Source organism: Sebastes fasciatus, chromosome 1 (genome assembly GCF_043250625.1).
Source record: "Sebastes fasciatus isolate fSebFas1 chromosome 1, fSebFas1.pri, whole genome shotgun sequence".
Classification (NCBI taxonomy): Eukaryota; Metazoa; Chordata; class Actinopteri; order Perciformes; family Sebastidae; genus Sebastes; species Sebastes fasciatus.
In genome coordinates this window covers 40,088,809-40,108,515 of record NC_133795.1, presented here as the reverse complement: position 1 = coordinate 40,108,515, position 19,707 = coordinate 40,088,809, and the positions used below count along the sequence as shown (strand labels likewise).

At 37.7% G+C, this 19,707-nt stretch overlaps 3 protein-coding genes across 3 annotated transcripts; 1 reads left to right on the top strand and 2 right to left on the bottom strand.

Moving 5' to 3' along the window:
• Positions 1-5,882: 5,882 nt before the first annotated feature.
• On the top strand, positions 5,883-7,836 carry LOC141778428 (olfactory receptor 10J4-like). Its single transcript, XM_074652697.1, has 4 exons — positions 5,883-5,896; positions 6,002-6,158; positions 6,405-7,067; positions 7,651-7,836. The coding sequence occupies exons 1-4, from the start codon at positions 5,883-5,885 to the stop codon at positions 7,813-7,815; spliced, it is 999 nt and encodes a 332-aa protein (XP_074508798.1). The 3' UTR covers positions 7,816-7,836.
• A 2,350-nt stretch (positions 7,837-10,186) lies between these two features.
• Positions 10,187-11,128, bottom strand: LOC141777943 (olfactory receptor 8G17-like). The gene has a single exon (XM_074652409.1). It carries the CDS (start codon positions 11,126-11,128, stop codon positions 10,187-10,189), a length of 942 nt encoding a protein of 313 aa, XP_074508510.1.
• Positions 11,129-14,326: 3,198 nt separating this feature from the next.
• LOC141777927 (olfactory receptor 8G17-like) lies at positions 14,327-15,271 on the bottom strand. The gene has a single exon (XM_074652408.1). The coding sequence runs from the start codon at positions 15,266-15,268 to the stop codon at positions 14,327-14,329; it is 942 nt and encodes a 313-aa protein (XP_074508509.1). The 5' UTR covers positions 15,269-15,271.
• Between the last annotated feature and the right edge of the window lie 4,436 nt (positions 15,272-19,707).

The window sequence follows — 19,707 nt, the reverse complement described above, 5'->3', positions numbered from 1 at the left end:
GTTGTAATTAATATATCTGCTAAACAAATATTTTTTCCATCAACAGATTTTACATGTATTTTTAAGCTAGTGGCACCATATCATCAACTCACCGGCGCAGCTGATGGAGGATGCCAGAGCGCCTTATAACATCAAAGCTGAGCAGAGTTAAGCCTTAGGCCTATTTGAATATATGGTATAATAATATATATTAGCCTATTATATGTTATATATATTATTTGTTGTTGAAACTTATACTTATTTATAACTAGGGCTGTGAATTGATGAAAATAGTTAATCATGATTAATCGCAAATGAATCGCACATTTTTTATCTTTTCAAAATGTACCTTAAAGGGAGATTTGTCAAGCATTTATTATTCTTATCAACATGGGACTGTTCATTCACATATCTTGAAGTCAGAGGTCAAGGGACTCCTTTGAACATGGCCATGACAGTTTTTCCTCGCCAAAATTTAGCGCAAGTTTGGAGCGTTATTTAGCCTCCTTCTCGACAAGCTAGTGTGACATGGTTGATACCAATAGATTCCTTAGGTTTACTAGTTTCATATGTTATCAGTCTTGCTTTAAAGCCCGCTACAACCTCCAAAAGATCGATTGCGTTAATGTGTTAGAGAAATTAGTGGCGTTAAAACAAATTTGGGTTAACGCCTTATCGCGTTAAATTTGAAAGCTCTACTTATAACTTATAATGTACTTATTAAAAGTAAAAGACCACCACAGCATTTTAGGAACTTTTTACTGGCAGTTATTAAAGGAACCATTATACTGTACCTGGCACCGAGTCCGTCGTGCTTGACAGAGAGAGAGAAATTAGTTTTCCGCTTGGTGTTTTCAGATTGTTCTGTAAACATTTGCCCAAGAAGTTGACCAGGACATACTGACTTAATTCCTTACTTCCTCTTCCAACCATTCATTAAAACCAAGTCCACAAAACAAAATAATCCACTTTGCATCAATATTGTAGGGTTTTGCTCCAATGTTTTCCTGGAAATTTAGTGTCAAGTACGGCAGCGGCTAGGTGTGCTGTCATGCTGATATGTTTAGTAGTTAGTTTTTCTTAATGCTTCAGCATCAGTGCAACCGGGTCAGAGCCGGATAGTTGTCGGACCCTGGTCGGAGCTGGCCACTATGATTGGCCAGTCTGCGTTTGAGGGGAGGGACTTAGCAAAGGGTCAATTGTGATTATAATACTCATTTTGAGTGTTTTATTACAATATTCCACTAAGTGGGATTGATAAGAGATATTTAAATACATATTTTTGTTTGTTTACTTTTTGTAAAAACAAATAAAATGTAGTGGAATTGTGATCAGAGCCATATAAAATAGTTTTAGAATTACTTTGTTATTTTATAAAAAAGAAAGTAAAAAAACTTTGAGGAACAACTTGGATTCAGGCATTTATTTCTTAATGCAATGCAGAGCTATTCAATTGTCAAGCATATACATTGGATAGATTTTAATAACTTTAATGTCATTCAAGTGTCCACTGTGCAACTGTATTATCTAGGAAAATACAGGTATCGGATCGGGACTCGGTATTGGCACATACTCAATATTTAATGACTCAGATTTGAATCGGGGGCACAAAAACTTGATCAGGACATCCCTAGTTATGTTACTCTGGAATAAAGATCAAACTCAAAAGTAAAACAACATAAGGTCTTCCATTTAATCACATAAACACAAAACTAGAGACACTAGAAGTATGTGAAATCTCACATCCATCGCCAAGTGACACAACAAAGTGCACATGTAGTGTCTTCTTTTTAAAATTTAATTCTTTCAATAAAAAACTTCTATTTCTACCAAATGTCACAGGTAACATTCCTACTTTTTCCTACAATTTTAATGGTTGATGTTCAGGTGTGATGAGCCAAACAGAACCACATCATCTGCGAAGAGCCGAACATCAACCAAAAAATGTGTTTGACTTTGTGCTGAGAATACGGACACAACTCTCACTTTTATTAGTTATATAAGGACCAGATGGCTCATAGCTCGGCCTGGGTACCCCATACTCTCGCAGTATCCCCAACAGGATTTCCAAGGGCACACGGTTATGTGCCTTCTCAAAGTCCACGAATCACATGTAGAATGGATTGGCAAACTCTCATGATACCCCCCACCCCACCACCCCCCTCCATGGCAAGGAAGGAATCCGCATTGCTCCTGCTTGATCTGAGGTTCATCAATTGGTCTAATTTGTTGTCATTTATTTTTGTACGTATAAATGCAATTATATTTAACTGTGAAACTTTGATGAATCTCAAAGTTCAGACTAACTGATACTGTCCAACTTGTGCTCAAAGAATCAACAACACATACGACTACACACAATTACACACACTGCACAAGCAATTAAAGTTAGAACTTCTATAATTAATCGTTAATTAGTAGATTCAAGTTGTTACCATGGCAACAAGGACAATTATGTTTATGTTTTCTTTTCAGGTGCTTGTTTATAACCACAGAAGTCACTAAAATAGGTCCCTTTGGTATTCTTTTGCCATCCTGTGTACAATTTATGTTTTTAATGAATGGGATCTGATGTCATTTTGTGTAATTAACGTTGTTTGGTCTCACCATAATCTCCATTATAACCAGAAAAAAGGTCAGTTGCTCTTGAAAAGGCAAAATGTGGACGTGGATAAAGTTCTGCTTACATCTGACTAAACCTGAGCAGCGCAAAGTCTGATTCACATATTCAGGTAAGATAATACTATCTTATTTATTAACTATTTCCAGTTATTTGCACTTTTAAAAAGATAAATCTGAAGAAGTGTTTTGTTGTCTGCAGTTGTAGAGCTTTTTATGTTTTAACTTTGTATTTTGTGCTGTCAAATTGAGCTTGTGCACCGATGAAGTCACATACAGACTTTTTCATTTTTGCTGTGTAATTATTCTTCACTTGTTGTCTATTGACAGTAACCTTGTCTACATCCACGCATCTATTCAACTGTCTGTCCGTCCGTCTGTCTGTCTGCTGAGGAGAGATGGAGCTTTTGCCGTTTAATATTTCACCTGAAAGCTCCAGAGGTCTGTGTGTTTTTCTCTGCTTATTATTATGTGTTGCTGGTTGAGTGGCATACTGTTCTGATGATGTTCAGTAATATCAAATTTCACACTGTCATATAATGTACACCTATCAGAAATATCTTTTCAATTGTAAGCACAACAGAAATGTTATTAACATAGTAGATAATGTATAACATTGATGTTACAGTTAAAATGTATGACAACATTCATATGGTCTTAATTCATCCCTTGAAAACTGTATTTTTTCAGTGCTTCATTGTAGTTTTTGTCAATGATTGAAGGCATTTACATAATATTTTCACAACTTTATTAGAGAAAGTCTGCATTTATATCGGTGCTGAATTGTTTTTCACTTATTATATTTGCATACAAACTTAATTGTAACTGCTCTTATGGTACAATGTTTTAGCTCCTAACCACATTTGTGTGGTTTGTTGTATATCGAATACGGTAAATAAGTGATTTTGAAGTGGAAGCAGCATGTTTGAGGTGTTAGAGCTTAAAATATACTTGACTTGAGGGTAAAAGAAGCATCTACACCTTAATTTTGTGGCATTTACACAGATCTCAGACAGACCGTGAGCTTTGTCAAATACAGATCATTAATCCGCTGTGTTGACATTGATTTTACTTTTTAATTGGTTTTTACACATACTGCTAAATGTGTCAAAAAATTATAATTATTGCAAAATGAACCAATACTTGATGATATTTCTTCATTTTTTGTGACCATATAGAAAAGTACTGCAGTGCTAAATTTTCCCTTTCATAAAGGTAACAAAATACAGAAATTACCATAATATATGTTATATAGTATATGTATAAATATAGGTAACACTTTATGGTAATCATCTTTTATAAATGCTAAATTTGTAGTTAATTAAACTCAATTAATTGTTATTTTACTGTTAAACAATGAAATGATAATGAATAATGTTTACTTATTATTAGTAATGTTATAATTAATGTGTAATGTGAAATAACTGCATTATATATTGTATCATAACGGAATGGAGACAATACAAATTACAGTCTGATTACATTAGTAAAATATTTAATAACAGTTTATTGTTGTACACATTATAACATTTTATATACCATATTAAGTATTTGTTAATGATTACCAAATGATTTGTAAACTTTTAAGAAATTGTTTGTAAAACATTTCTAAACATTACATAGAGATAGATGGACCAGAAACCAATTATTAACAATTGACAAAGCATTAACTATTTATATAAATAATATTTATAGATGCTTTACAAAGAATCTATTAACCATTTAACAAGGTAGTATAATCATCAGTTTTAACTTCATAGCCATCCAAATGATATTTATAGACGTTTACAAACCAGTTATTAACCTTTAACAAAGTGTTACGAATATCTATCTACGTGATGTTTATAGATGTTTTACAAACAATTTCTTAATGGGTTACAAATAATATCTTAATCATTAACACATTTTTGTAAATATAGTATATGAAATGGTATAATGTGTTAAACAATAAACTGTTAAAATAACATAAATTATAGCATTACTAATAATTAGTTAACATTATTATAATTTCGTAAAATAACTATTAACTAAATTTTAACTATCAATTTACCATTTATAAATGACGGTTATCATAAAGTGAATATAATTTCCTTCTGTACGAAAAAAGCTTCTCACAGATCTACTTACATTTGTGGTCAGTTAGACTATCAGAAGAGATTGGTTTCAAGTGTGCATGTATACTGGGAGTTAGATATCTTCTATGAACAAACTGTTATAAAATGAATGCGTCATTTTCTGTGTTTATAATCAATTCTCATAAAATCAGGAAATGTCACCAACTTGAAGCTGTTAAATAGGACCTGGACTATATTTAGTACAACACAATGTATTTCTCTACATCTGTATGAATAATGGGGATGGAAATATGTATGTATGGTATACATACAAAATGGGACAGCACTTTGCGTCGACATATCACGTCACCTTGAAAATACCCAAAACATGTAATATACAATTGTCAGTTTTTATTTACGAATGTTTTTTTACTGTCTGATTTTAACGTCTTCCAGGCTCTTGCCTTACGAGACGAGAGGTAATGCCTATGCTTTTTATGTACCATCTTAAATCCTTAAAGCTGAAGTGGGTGAGATTGAAGCAAATATGTTATTATGTATTTTTCGCTATCACAGTCGCTATATCCTGAAAGTAGTGCATGAAACAGGTAACCTGAAAAAATCATGTGCCTCTGTGTCCTCCTGTGCTCCTAATGGCATCTGCAAGATTTCACAGACCGGAAAAAAACAAGCAGTATGAGCTGATCTGAGGTCTGCTGTCAATCACTCGCCAACTCCGACCAAACGGTCAAACTAGGCCAGCTGATCAAATATGAATCAATATTATGTTACGTTAATGCCTATTTCTCTCCTCAAATGTTTTCAGAATCATTTTGTAGTGCACGGTTTAGCTGTAAAATGAGAAAGTTTGTGACACGGCTGCCATTGTGAAATCTCCGGGAAATCTCTTGAAGGAACGCCAAGTTCCTATCCAACATTCCTATTGATGCCAAAATATACTGCCTACTGCCACTTTAATGTTGATGTAGTGTTACTGTGTAAATTTAATATAATTTAACACTCTGATGTGCCGTCCTCTTTGTTTACCTTTTTTATCCCACCAGGTTTCCCCTCGTAACCCTGTGTTTAACGTCACAACACTATGAATTGTGGGAAATTCCCTCAGGCAAAATCTGCAGAAATGCAGACGTACAGAAAGTGTGCAAAAAGGGCTCAAAATGTCTCCCTCAAGCACTTAAGGATTTAACAGTGGGACGGCCCTAAACCGTCATGGACGCCTCAAAGTCTGTGAGTCTGAGTGTGGACATTGGGATTGGGCCTAAACACTGACGCTTCTCTTACCTCACTCTTTCTTCAGACTCATACCTTTCCTTGTCGACCAATCACAGATCCAGCTCTCTTAACGGCACCTGGGGGCCTGAAGGCGTCACTTTCTTCATCATTCAGGGCCTCGCCAACCTTGGCCAGAAAAAGATGATTGTTTTTGTCATCCTGCTTCTTGGTTACATCATCATCCTGGGAGGAAACAGCATGATCATCTATGTGGTACAAAACAGAGCCGTCTATATAGTTATGATTTAATTTCTTTGCAGGGTAAACACAGGTGTAATTAATAACATTAATTATGGCCCTGTTCCATTTAGGTGGGTCAGGGCCCTGGTGTTGTGCATGCTGGCTCACTGGACCAGAATTTATTTTATCAATTACACCTGACATGTCAAAATGGCTGCTGTGAAAAGGGCATATTGCCTCGGTCTTACTGAAATGTAATTGCTGCCATTTTTTTTTCAGGCATTGACTGATTCGAAGCTCAACTCTCCCATGTATTTCTTTCTCTACAACCTCTCCTTCGTGGACATCCTCTTCACCACCACCGCCATCCCGAAAATGCTATCTGGCCTCCTGACAGATCTGAATACCATTTCCGTCCCAGGCTGCTTCATCCAGATGCATTTCTTCATTCAGCTAGGTGTTACTAACTATGCCATTCTGACTGTCATGGCGTACGACCGCTATGTGGCCATCTGCAATCCTCTGCGCTACACTGCCGTCATGACCCGACAGATCCGGCTGCTGCTCATCGCAGGAGCCTGGAGCTTCAGTATATTCTGCACGCTGCCTGCCACCTCCATGACCTGGCAGCGGTCTTACTGCGGCCCAAATGTGGTGAGGAATGGCTGGTGCGACCTGTCAGCTGTAAGGCGGCTGGTGTGCGGCAACACCAGAGTAGATAACATTGTGTCCATTTCCTTCGCCATACTGGCACTTCTGACCACAGGAGTCCTCATCCTCACCTCCTACATCCTGATTGGCGTTTCCATATCGAGGATGGGTGTTGCTCAGAGGCTGAAGGCCTTCGGGACGTGTGCCGCCCACCTGACTGTGGTGTCCATCTCTTATAGTTCGTCCTCGTGTGTTTACATCTCCTACCGTGTGGGAAATTTTTCCCCAGAGGTACGAGACAAATCAACCAGCTTTAATATTTACCTTTTTTTTTAGTACATGTCTTACATATGTCCATCAAAAATGACAGTTAAAGTCCTGTATTCAGCACCAGTATTTAAAACGAGACTGATTGAAGGCTCATTCTTGACCTTTGGAGCAGCAGCTTGATCAGAAATCTTAACATTAGGTCCACTTACTTTATGTTTCCAAAGCTTTCAACCACATCCCGTGGCCTTGCTCAGCAGATGAAGTTGTTGAGTTGTCATGGAGATATTTAAGTTTATATCATTTGGCCTAAGTTTGTAATTTCTGTTACATTCAACAACAGACAGTTTGTTGGATCGAAGGACTCTGAACAAACAGATCAAACCCACTGCACAGATATCAGATGGGAAATTGCTAAAATGAGTGTGGGATTTGAATACTCGCCACGCTAGCAGTGTGGCTCTATAGATGGAAATGTTGGACTTTCAGTCTGTCCACTACTTTGGCCTGTACTAAAATATGTCAACAACTACTGAATGGATTGCCGGACATTCATGTCTTGTGTGTTCAATGAAATTTGTTCAATCTATATTTGTTTTTGTTCTAGGTTCGTATCATTGTGTCTGTGCTGTTCTCCGCTCTGACTCCTTTCCTAAACCCGATGATTTACAGTCTGAGGAACAAGGAGCTGCGAGAGTCCATCAGGAGGACTCTGAGCAGGTTAAGACCTGCTGCTGTTTTACCCACGAAAGACCTCAACCCAGTGTCCTGACTGGGACAGAAAACCTGCCAATCTGCTAACTGGACGCCCACAAAATTGAGAGAGAAAAGGCAACTGAACATCCAGGTGTCTTGACGTCCATTTTAGATTAAAAACACTGTCTTTCCCAAAAACTCATTTAGAAATTGTATGATTTTTCATATTGCCTTCAAATGTTGTGGTGTTTACTGTGTTTACGAGAAGAGTCCATATGAACGCCCCCCCTCATGTCGTATTCACGACGTGAAAAGTTTCTGAAAGCTCAGAGTTCACGAGTTGTGACGTGTTTGTTGATGTTGTCAGAAATGGCGGAGGCCATATAAGTTATTTTTTCGGTGCATAATAAGTTAACATATTGTAATTTTAAGTGTATATTGTTTTTCTTTATCATTTTATAAAAATTCCCAACGACCACATCTTTTTCTTCTGTCATTACGCCTTTACATTTACTACATTATGTTACCCACTTGCTAGCTTGCTAAATTGTTATTCTCTGTGCCTTTTAGATGCCAACAGTAACGTTAATGTTGTTGTTGCTTAGCAGCGGCGTTCTTTACGACTTAACCACTTGAACGCCAAGCATATCGTGTACACGACTTCCCATGTTATAAACATGAGTTCAAGAGTTTAATTTGAAGGCACCAATACCCTATATGGCAAACAAGTAGTTAGCAATTATGCTAACTGCAACATGCTAAAGGCTAACCAACGCACTGTATAGTGATGAAGACAACAGTCTTGGGACTAAAAGCGACCTATGTGCTGTTGTGCTGGAATGATTCATGATCGTCATGGATGTGAATATTAATGTATATGTTATCTGAATATGATGAATAAAACACCCGTTAAGTATCCTGCTATCTCAGTTTTTTTTTTGAGGAATTAATTGTGAAGATAATAATGAAATAATTCAGTATCATGTCTCACTTTACTTGGGGTGACACAAAAAGGGTACGTATTCATACATCACCAAGAGAGCAGTAAAAATGTTATCGTCTGTGCTCCAACATAACTATAAGATGGCAAAAACACAGTATGTTTATAATGAGTTTCCACATAACAAGCTTGTTGACAGCTTTCATTAATCCCATGAAGATTACATAATGTATTTAGGTAATGATCAAGGTTTTCCCAGAGGAAATTATTGCTTTTTTAACCCTGAAGACTGTTGTGCTAGACAGAAAGTTTCTTATTGTTGTTTTTCTGACTCAGTGATTTTTTCATGCACCTCAGTACAGCTGGTAACAGTAAGAATGTTACCTGTGACATTTTGTAGAAATAGAAGCTGTTAATTGAAATAATGAAATGTAAAAAGAAGACACTACATGTGCACTTTGTTGTGTCACTTTGTGATGGATGTGAGATTTCACTTCTGCTGTCCTCTAGTTTTGTGTTTATGTGGTTAAATGGAAGACCTTATGTTGTTTTACTGTTGAGTTTGATCTCTATTCCAGAGTAAAGTAACTAGGGATGTCCTGATCAGGTTTTTCTGCCCCCCGATTCCGATTGGAGTCATTTAATATTGAGTATGTGCCAATACCAAGTCCCAATCCAATACATGTATTTTCCTAGATAATCCTAGACACTTGAATTACATAAAATTATTAAAATCAATCCAATTTATATGCTTCACAATTGAATAGCTATGCATTGCATTAAGAAATAAATGCCTGAATCCAAGTTTTTCTACAATGTTTTCTTTCTTTTCTTTTCTATAAAATAACAAAGTACACAAACTAAAACACAGACTGGCCAATCATAGTGTAGCATCATAGTAGCCAGTTCCGACCAGAGTGCGACAACTATTTACTAACACAGTTATCATATGAAACTAGATATTCTAAAAATGGTGTATTTGAATATTTCTTTATACTGGGGTCCTTCAACAGTCTTGAATTACATAAATTGGGTATCACTGTAAAGCTGAGACTCTTGTGGATCCAATGAGCCCTACTGTATACATGTGTGATGATGTTAGTCCACAGGGCGTATGGACAGACTGTCCGATGTTATCAGGCTATAAGTAAATAAAAAATACCACAAATCTATCTTCTTATCTTGTTGGTTTCTCATTCTGTCAATAAGAAGACACAACAAGGTCGATATTATTCATCATTATAATAAATTATGAATTCGGCGTTATTATAAAAAACATAATATGCATTTTTAAGGTTTCAGTGAGCCCCCTGAACCAACGCAAACTGCGCCTGTGGTAAGAAAAAGGTTTAATTTTTCTGTAAGGTCCTTTCCTTATAGTAACAATCTGAGCCTGTCAAATACTGGGACAAACACAAGATCATGAAATACAGTACGGAAGACTACGTTCAACTTTTATATTAATTGTGTTGATACATTTACAAATAAACATTGGAACTTGTCTTTATTATGATGGCAACATTTTCTTGGGTTCAAACAACTTAGACAAGAATTTCCGTATCTCTTTGGACTGCACACCATAAACGATGGGATTGAGGCAGCCAGGGACGATATGAAACAAAATTCTACTGAGTTTTCTGTAGTCTGTGAACTGAGAAAAGCGATGCAGAGTTACATTTGAAATTGCACATAACAACATGATCAGATACACAACCAGATGAGTGCTGCAGGTCTTCAAGGCTTTACTGTTCAAAGACTTGTTCTTACTGGTCAGGCAGACTACTGCAATGTTAGTATAAGTGACAATCATGCTGCCTATAGAACCTGTGAACAGGACTACAGTGAAAGTGAGGCCATAGGCATTATTGATAAACACATTGTCACAGGAGAGTTTAAACAACCCGGCATTGTCACAATAAGGGTTTGTGATCAGAGTCCTGCATCGGTTCAGTCGTATAGTCAGACCGAGCAGAATCCCGATCAAAACGAAGGCCACTCCCCAGGCAGAAACAATTAACTTGATCACCATTTTGTTGGTCATTATGGTTGCATAGCGCAGGGGATTACAGATGGCCACATATCTGTCAAAGGCCATAATCATGAGCACTGTAACACTAGCGGTACCAGACATGTGTATGGTGAAAGCTTGCACCACACACTCGTGATAACTGATGAGACGTTCGGAGGGAGGCCTCAACATGTCCATAAGCAGACGAGGCACCAAGATAGAATTTCCAAGTATATCATTGATGGGCAGGTTGCAAAAAAGGAGATACATGGGCTGGTGAAGGTTTTTGTCAATGAAAACCAGAACAGCGATGCCTACATTTACAACCATTAAGAACATGTAGGAGAAAAAGAAGAGGAGAAACATAGGGTACATAGAATCTTTTGAAAGATTAAACCCCTCGAGCTGGAGTTTGAAGCTGTTGTTGGTGTAGTTTTCCATCAACCTGAAAGAACAAAACAACGCTCTTATTGTCACATGATATATCTAGAAAATAGAAAATCTTCAAGGGTTGTCTCTAGCTCAGTTAGTAGAGCGGGTCGTCCTTTAATTACAAGGTTTGTGCTTCGATCCCTGGCTCCTATTGTCCGCATGTCGAAGTGTCCTTGAGCGAGACACTGAACCCCAAAGTTGCTCCCCACTGCTCCTAAATCCTGAGGATGTGTTAAATGCAGAGGTCAGCTTTCATGTACATATCTGTATGTATATGACAAATGTTATAAAGTTTAACCTATCACCATATAAATCAACAAATTATGTGGTTTAAACTAATGTATGGCATAATGCAATTGCTTCTTCTTTAATCAGAAATTATGAAGAAACAGTTGTTTGTAGATCAATAATACCTTCCTCGAATGCCTCTAGTTTCTCCCAGTTCACTCCTGGTAATACCCTTCAGCACTAAAAAGGATGTTCTCTGTTGCAATGTTTTGTAGACTTTATTTTAACTTCAGGGAATTAAATATCATCCCTTTAAATAAGGTCTGATGCAACATTATGTATCGCAACTGTCACATTGAATGTACATACTTGACTTTGGATTCTTTTTGTTATCCTATTTACGTTGTTATTGATCTGGTTTGTTATTATCTATGTTTTACTTGATCATATTTCATTGTTATAATAAAACTACTCCACTTGGAGTCAAAATTATACAATTTACTTGTTTTTTATTGATTTTATACCGTGCACAATGGTAGAATGTGATGATACACACGGTAAATGTCATGGCCAAAGGCTCCATTGTGTGCGCATAGCCTCCTGAAGTGGATATCAGGAGTATTTTGTAGCCAGATTCCCTTTCAAGAGGTAGAAAACCCATTTGGCACACTTTGGCTATCCATAGTAGCCAAATGGAGAGTCCACCTGGTCCTATCCTTACTAAAACCTTTGTAGAATCTATGTGCTTTGTGTTATTTATATCTGTTTTGGCACAGTTGTAGTCAAGGAGTTGCTGAATGAATTCAGTGGCATCTCTGTGCATGGCATCATTGCTATAATGGTGTTATCCACTGTCTAATCTATACAACATTATAGGCGAGGATACAAATGTGACACTGACACTGGGGATGAATTCTCCCCCTCAAGATATGTGAATGAAAATGGGTTCTATGGATACCCACAAGTCTCCCCTTTACAGACATGCCCACTTTATGATAATCACATGCAATGTTTTTCATGCAGTATAAATGTGTTATTGTCTCCTATTTTAAAATGGTGTATTTGAATATTTCTGCATGCTAGGGTCCCTAAACAGTCTTGAATTACATAAATTGAGTTTCACTGTAAAGCTGAGACTCTTGTGGATCCAATGAGCCCAACTGTATTCATGTGTGATGAAGTTAATCCCCATGGTAGCCATTTCATCGTGACCATTTTTTAAAATTTGACCTCACTGTATAAAATGACCTGTGGTGACCTCTAGGATAATCACAGCCTCATGAAACTTTACAGCCACAAACTACAGACCTAGAGCATTCAGAGGATGGATGGCTTTCCCAACTAGATTAGCTAGAGGGGGTTTATGAGCAGTTTACACATCAGAAGTGCTCGAAATCCAATCATTGAAAAATGCAATTCTTGCAGAAATCTCAAAATGTCAAATGTTTTTGAAACCAAATCACAGCATGGCTTTTTCTACGGTGTTCCTCAAGGTCTTGGTGTCTTAATGTGGTATTATGGAGGGATTATTGATCATTTTTATCAATTCTCCAGTGGTAAAAAATGCCTATTTTAAATTTAGCACCAAATCTGTGTAACAAATGGTATCAACCCAAAAATTGCTGCAACAACTTATGAGACATAATAGAGCATGGGAATGGCCATCATATACTTCTATCATAATGTTCTAAACCCTTATACACTTTTAATTAATTAGATAATTCATATTTATTTCTGATTTATGATGAGAACTTGACACATAGTGCTGAGCTGCATCTCAAATTAATCTTCCAGCTTTCAGATGATGTACACCACTTCTATGTGACATCTACTGTTGACCTGCTATCTCCCTATGGTGACCAGACGTCCCGTTTTTTTCGGGACCGTCCCGTGTGGCAGCGCACTCGACCCCAGCGGTTCCTCCCGCAGGTGGTGAGCCCACAGGATGGAGAGGAGGGGGGTGCCACGGTGCTTCTTCGGGGTGTCCCCGGCCGGGATCTGTGGCAAGCCTGGCCACCAGGCGCTCGCTGATGGGCCCTCCATCCGGGCCGGGTAACTCCTCCTCTGCCTCGTTTAATCATAGAGGTTTTATGAACCATTCTTAGTCTGGCCCCTCGCCTGAGACCAATTGCCATGGGAGACCCTACCAGGAGCAACAGGTTCCAGACAACACAGCCCTCAGGATCATAGGGACACACAAACCTCTCCACTACGTTAAGATGATGGTTCCCAAAGAGGAAACAAGAAATTTAAAAAATATATACAATAAAATAGAATTAGAATAGAAAAACAAATTAATTGCACATTTTTTATTTGTTCAAAATGTACCTTAAAGAGAGGTTTGTCAAGTATTTAATACTCTTAAAAAGAGGTATACAAATTACACAAAAAGGCTAAAATGCATTATCATGATGCGTGGAATATTCTTGTAATGTTCTGTTATTGAAACGCCTTCCCATGAGATCGTGTTGAAGTAAGAGTAGAGACAACTCATGTCATTCACTCTTTACATTACAGCTTAATAATAACAAGGCAAGACTACAACTTATATGGCTGCACCATTAGACCTTTTAATAGCTGATTTCACAGTCCTATTCTCATATACTTCGGGTTTGTCCTACATGTGTCAACATCCAGCCGCTGGGAGTTTATACCATTAATTTCCCTCCATCATCAGCAGTCTCTCTCTTTTATTTCATGTCACTAGCTCCGAGGGTTGCATATTAACACAGATGCTTTTACATTGCAGTCAGTACAGACTACATGGCGTACAAATGACACGCCAAAAGCAATAAAGACGCTCTTATTGTATGCAAAATGACTTGCGAATTACCGTGTCATTAATACGCCATTTAGTGCAACCGGGCTGCTTTCGTAGAAGGGACCACAAGATCATTAAATACAGTAGGGAACCCTATGTTCAAATTTTATATAATTTGTGTTAATACATTTACAAATAAACATTGGAAATTGTCTTTATTATGATGGCAAAATTTTCTTTGGCCCGGACAACTTAGACAAGAATTTTCGTATCTCTTTGGACTGCACACCATAAATAATGGGATTGAGACAGCCAGGGATGATGTGAAAAAAAATTCTACTGAGTTTTCTGTAGTCTGTGAACTGAGGGAAGCGATGCAGGGTTACGTTTGAAATTGCACTAATCACCATGATCAGATACATAACCAGATGAGTGCTGCAGGTCTTCAAGGCTTTACTGTTCAAAGACTTGTTATTACTGGTCAGACAGACTACTGCGATCTTTGTGTAGGTGATAACCATGCTGCCTATTGAAGCTGTGAACAGGACTACAGTGAAAGTGAGGCCATAGGCATTATTAATAAACACACTGTCACAGGAGAGTTTAAACAGTGAGGCATTGTCACAATAAGGGCTGTCGATCAGAGTCCTGCATCGGTTCAGTCGTATGGTCAGACCGAGCAGAATCCCGATCAAAACTAAGGCCACTCCCCAGGCAGAAACAATCAAGTTGATCACCATTTTGTTGGTCATTATGGTTGCATAGCGCAGGGGATTACAGATCGCCACATATCTGTCAAAGGCCATAATCATAAGCACTGTAACACTAGCGGTACCAGACAGGTGTATGGTGAAAGCTTGGACCACACACTCGTGATAACTGATGAGGCGTTCGGAGGGAGGCCTCAACATGTCTATAAGCAAACGAGGCACCAAGATAGAATTTCCAAGTATATCATTGATGGGCAGGTTGCAAAAAAGGAGATACATGGGCTGGTGAAGGTTTTTGTCAATGAAAACCAGAACAGCAATGCCTACATTTACGACCATTAAGAACAGGTAGGAGAAAAAGAAGAGGAGAAACACAGGGTACAAAGAATCTTTTGAAGCATTTAACCCCTCCAGCTGGATTGTGAAGCTGTTGTTGGTGTAGTTTTCCATCAGCCTGAAAGAACAAAACAATGTTCTGTCACATGTAATAGAAAACATTAAGTTCCCAGTTCTCAGTTAGTAGAGCAGGTCGTCCTGTAATTACAAGGTTGGTGGTTCGATCCCTGGCTCGTATTGTCCGCATGTCGTCCTTAAGTGAGACACTGAACCCAAAGTTGCTCCCCACTGCTTCTAAATCCTTACAATGGGTTAAATGCAGGGATCAACTTTCATGTACATATCTGTATGTATATGACAACTGTATTCATTCTAGGTATCAGACATAATTTCCCACTGGTTGTACAACTAAACCCAACAGAAACAGGTTCTTCTAAAATTACCAGATAAACTGGTTTATACTATTGTATTTCACTATGCATAGTTTTTTAGAACAGTATGTCAATGTCTATTCCTTTTCTTTTTAATCTGTTTTTTCTGCCTCAGAGTCATTTTCTCCTATAAGCAAGTCCCACAAATCATTACCGTTGCAACAATAAAAGCTGAAGAAATTAATGTTATTTACGTTTGCTTTTTTTTTTTTATCAGAAATTATGAGAAAAGTTGTGAAAATTGTGAAGAAATAGTTGTTTGCCGATCAGTAATACCTTCCTTGAGTGTCTCTTCTTTTTTCTCTGCAGTTCACTGCTGGTAATACCCACCAGCACTGAAAAAAGATGTTGCAATGTTTTGTAGACTTAATTTTAACTTCAGGGAATTCATTATCATTACCTTGAGTAATGTCTGATGCAACATAATTAATATGGGCATCGCAACTGTCATCAAGCTGAAATATATAATTTGTAACTTGTAAAGACAAGTTAAAGTAATGTTTGTGTCACCCTGTTCTATTTCCAACAAAGTAGTTGTTAGCTCAAAAGTCCGAACCATACAAAAAAAATGTTCACACTAGAAACGAACCAAACCATGGTTCAGTTTGATCCGGAACGAGACCACCTCTCTTTGACAGTGGTATGGGGCAGGTTTCACACCTGTAATTTTGGTTAGGATAAAATTGAAAAGTCCAGACTAAATGAGGTAAGCGTGAAAGGGCCTTTACTTCCTTGTTTAATTCCTCTGCTTCCCCTAGTTCTTGGTACTTTTTGGTCAAAAAGGGCTTTTGTTGTACACCAAATTGTTAGAAATAAGTTTCATCTACAAGATTTATTGGTGTTTTACTTGTTTTAAATCATTTTGTTTGCAGTGAGATTACAAAATCAATTGTTACTATCAATAAAATTTATAGTTTGGTGCATCACAAATGTTCTTTAACTTTTTACAACAGCCTATTTTACCCCTTTTCTCTATATCAGAATCTGTAGGCATTGCAATAGCGGTAAAATGTTATTATGAAACAAAGGATCATTCCATTGCTGTTGTATATGAGGGTACTGAATCCTTGATTTTACATAGAATTGCTTGGTTTCTCCCAATAAATCATGATCTAAATATCAGCCTATTAATAAAACAGTAAGTAAACATTTGAAAATAACTCATCTGCTATCAATCGATCTCCTAGTGTGTGTGTGAATAAATCACTATCGAAATTTGCAGGACCATCAGAGCAGCATCTTGGCGACAACCTCAGATAGACTAAATAGCAACAATATAACACAAGCAGTAGCCTTATATTGTTGCTATTTAGTCAAAATCAAAGAATACGTTTATTAATCAGAGCTCTCACATAAGAATGTAGCACTATCAGAATGCTATTATGGCTGTCAATCGATTAAAATATTCTATTGCGGTTAATCGCATGATTTTCCATGATTAATCACGATTAATCACAAATTAATCGTACATTTTTCATCTTAAAGGGAGATTTGTTAAGTATTTAAAGGTGTAAAAAGTGTGATTTTCAAGTCTTTTAAATTATAAAGCAGGTTTAAGTGCTATATAAATACTGTTAATATTGAATAGGTATTCATGGAGGACTGTATAGGTGTTGGTTGCAGGTAGGGATGTAGCCTTGGTGTGTTGGTAAGAACACTCAGGACGCTCTTATAGGGTTGATTCCTCCTTTTACTGAATAGTCTTTCACATAACAGTACAGTATTTCTCACACAGGCTTACAGGTTTCCATTTGAACAAGGTGTGATCTTGAATGTGTGTGGTTTATAACAAGAACATAAGAAAATGCCATATTATAATTGTTATATTCAACTTCAATGGCTTATCATTATTACTACATTAAATCAGGTAGATATATAAAGGAAGAAATTATACTTACTGCTGCTTTAAGTTGCAGTACAAACAGGCTTCCATGTCATTTAAACATATATAACAGAATGCCAACATTATTTACATCTAACAGTATACCAGAAAAGAGTAGCTAACGGCATTAGCATGAACAAACGTTAGCATGAACAGATTAGCTCAGCATCTGTAAAACAGCCCCAATCACATAAACCAAACGTCTCAATCAAAGTCCTGTTCAGTGGGAGATAGTGGCGTTTACTCACTTTTCATCAGAGACGCACACAAATCACACCACAGATGCAGTAAAGTCCACTTTTTACACTCTCTGTTCAACGTGCTTCTTGCTCTGCCTCTCGCTCTCTCTCTTAATTACTGAGTGCGCAACTCCATGTGCTCAATAGCGCAGCTTGCTCATTCTGCCAGGCGAGGGCGCTGTTACAACAGTCAATAGCCTTTCCAACAGTTAAACTATCAAAACGCGTAATATACCGAGAAATACACACAGCCCGTATTCAGAAATTGCGCGTTTGAAACAAGCCGTTATGAGGTAAATAAAGTGTTTTTTGAACATTGCAGCATGTAAACATGTTCTAGTAAGACAACAAAATACAAGTATGAACCTGAAAATGAGCATGATATGGGACCTTTAATAATCTTATCAACATGGCAGTGGGTAAATATGCTGCTTTGTGCAAATTTATGTATATATTTATCATTGGAAATCAATTAACAACTCAAAACAATGACAGATATTGTCCAGAAACCCTCACAGGTACTGCATTTAGCATAAACAATATTCTCAAATCATATCATGGCAAACTGCAGCCCAACAGGCAACAACAGCTGTCAGTGTGTCAGTGTGCTGACTTGACTATGACTTGCCCCAAACTGCATGTGATTATCATAAAGTGGGTGACCATCAGACCGTACAGTGTGAGCACATAAATCCCGAGCTTTGGCTTTACATCGCAAGCGATCTACTCTTACAGTCGGAGTAAGAATTACACAACGACATTTCTAAAATGGTACAGCGTATGCAGCTTTCGGTTTTCTAGTTTAATATAATAGCAGTCACTCTAGCTTTAAAATTGAGCCCGTTACGACTTCCAAAAGATGAATTGCGTTAATGCGTTAAAAAAATTAGTTTGCGCTAACCCGTTATTAGCGCATTAAGTTTGACAGCCCTACTACATATATTTTGAATTCATGAACGATTCTCTATCAAAATCAGCAGGCAGAGGCGCGTAGAAACAGCTGTTACTAATGTAGCTCATTGTTAGCTTTGTGATGGACAGTTAGAACCACATTTTTCTGATTTATGTTTTGCATGCCAAAGGAGAAAACAGTGGGTTACATAACCAAAACAGGTGGTTTAGCCTTTTTTTTAGCCCTTATTCATGGTTATTGCACATAAACTATATTTCCAGGTGGGAATCACTGGCGTTCAATTATTACCTCGGCCAAGGCCGAGGGCCTAGGAAGGAGGTTATGTTTTATGTTTTGTTTGTCCGTTTGGAGGATTACTCCAAAAGTCTGTGATGGATTTGAATGACATTATTTAGAGGGGTGGGGTGTGGCACAATGAACAATCCATTAGATTTTGATGGCGATCCGGATCATGATCCGGCTTCGGGAATTTTTTGTAATAACTCATAACGCTCAGCCTGTGCATTAACACTATAGGCTTTAAGACATGCGCAGTGTAACTGATGACGCGTCCCTGCCTCTTTCCTTCTGCATGCAGAGAGAGGGACAGAGAGAGAGCGGGGGGTGGGGGTGGGTAACATCTGTAGATTCTGCGTTTTTTCACATTAAACTCTGTGAAATTACAGTTGAGTTGGACCAAAGCACACTTGGTGATTGTTGGAAAGAATAACGACAGCGGTTTAGGTGAGTTTTACTTTGTTTCTGTCCAGTTTGAATGAAGTGTTTTAAGATGCTCCACTACGTACAGCTGATCTCAACATAAACAAAAATACACGAGGATGATGGCGCAAACTGCACGGAGAGGGGGAGGGGATCGTACTCAGGCAGCTTGGCGGAGGTCTGCGCTCTCCGAGTGCCATTCTAGTTTGAAGTTACAGTATACTTTTATGGTCTAACCTTATTAATGGGGACCTATTATGCTTTTGTGCTTTTTCTCTTTACTTTAGTATGTTTATAGTTTTTAGTACACGTAAAAAGTGTCCAATGCTACAAAGTCCAGGCCTAAATGAGTTACTGTCCTCCACAGGAAAACTTCTCCTGCACTGCCT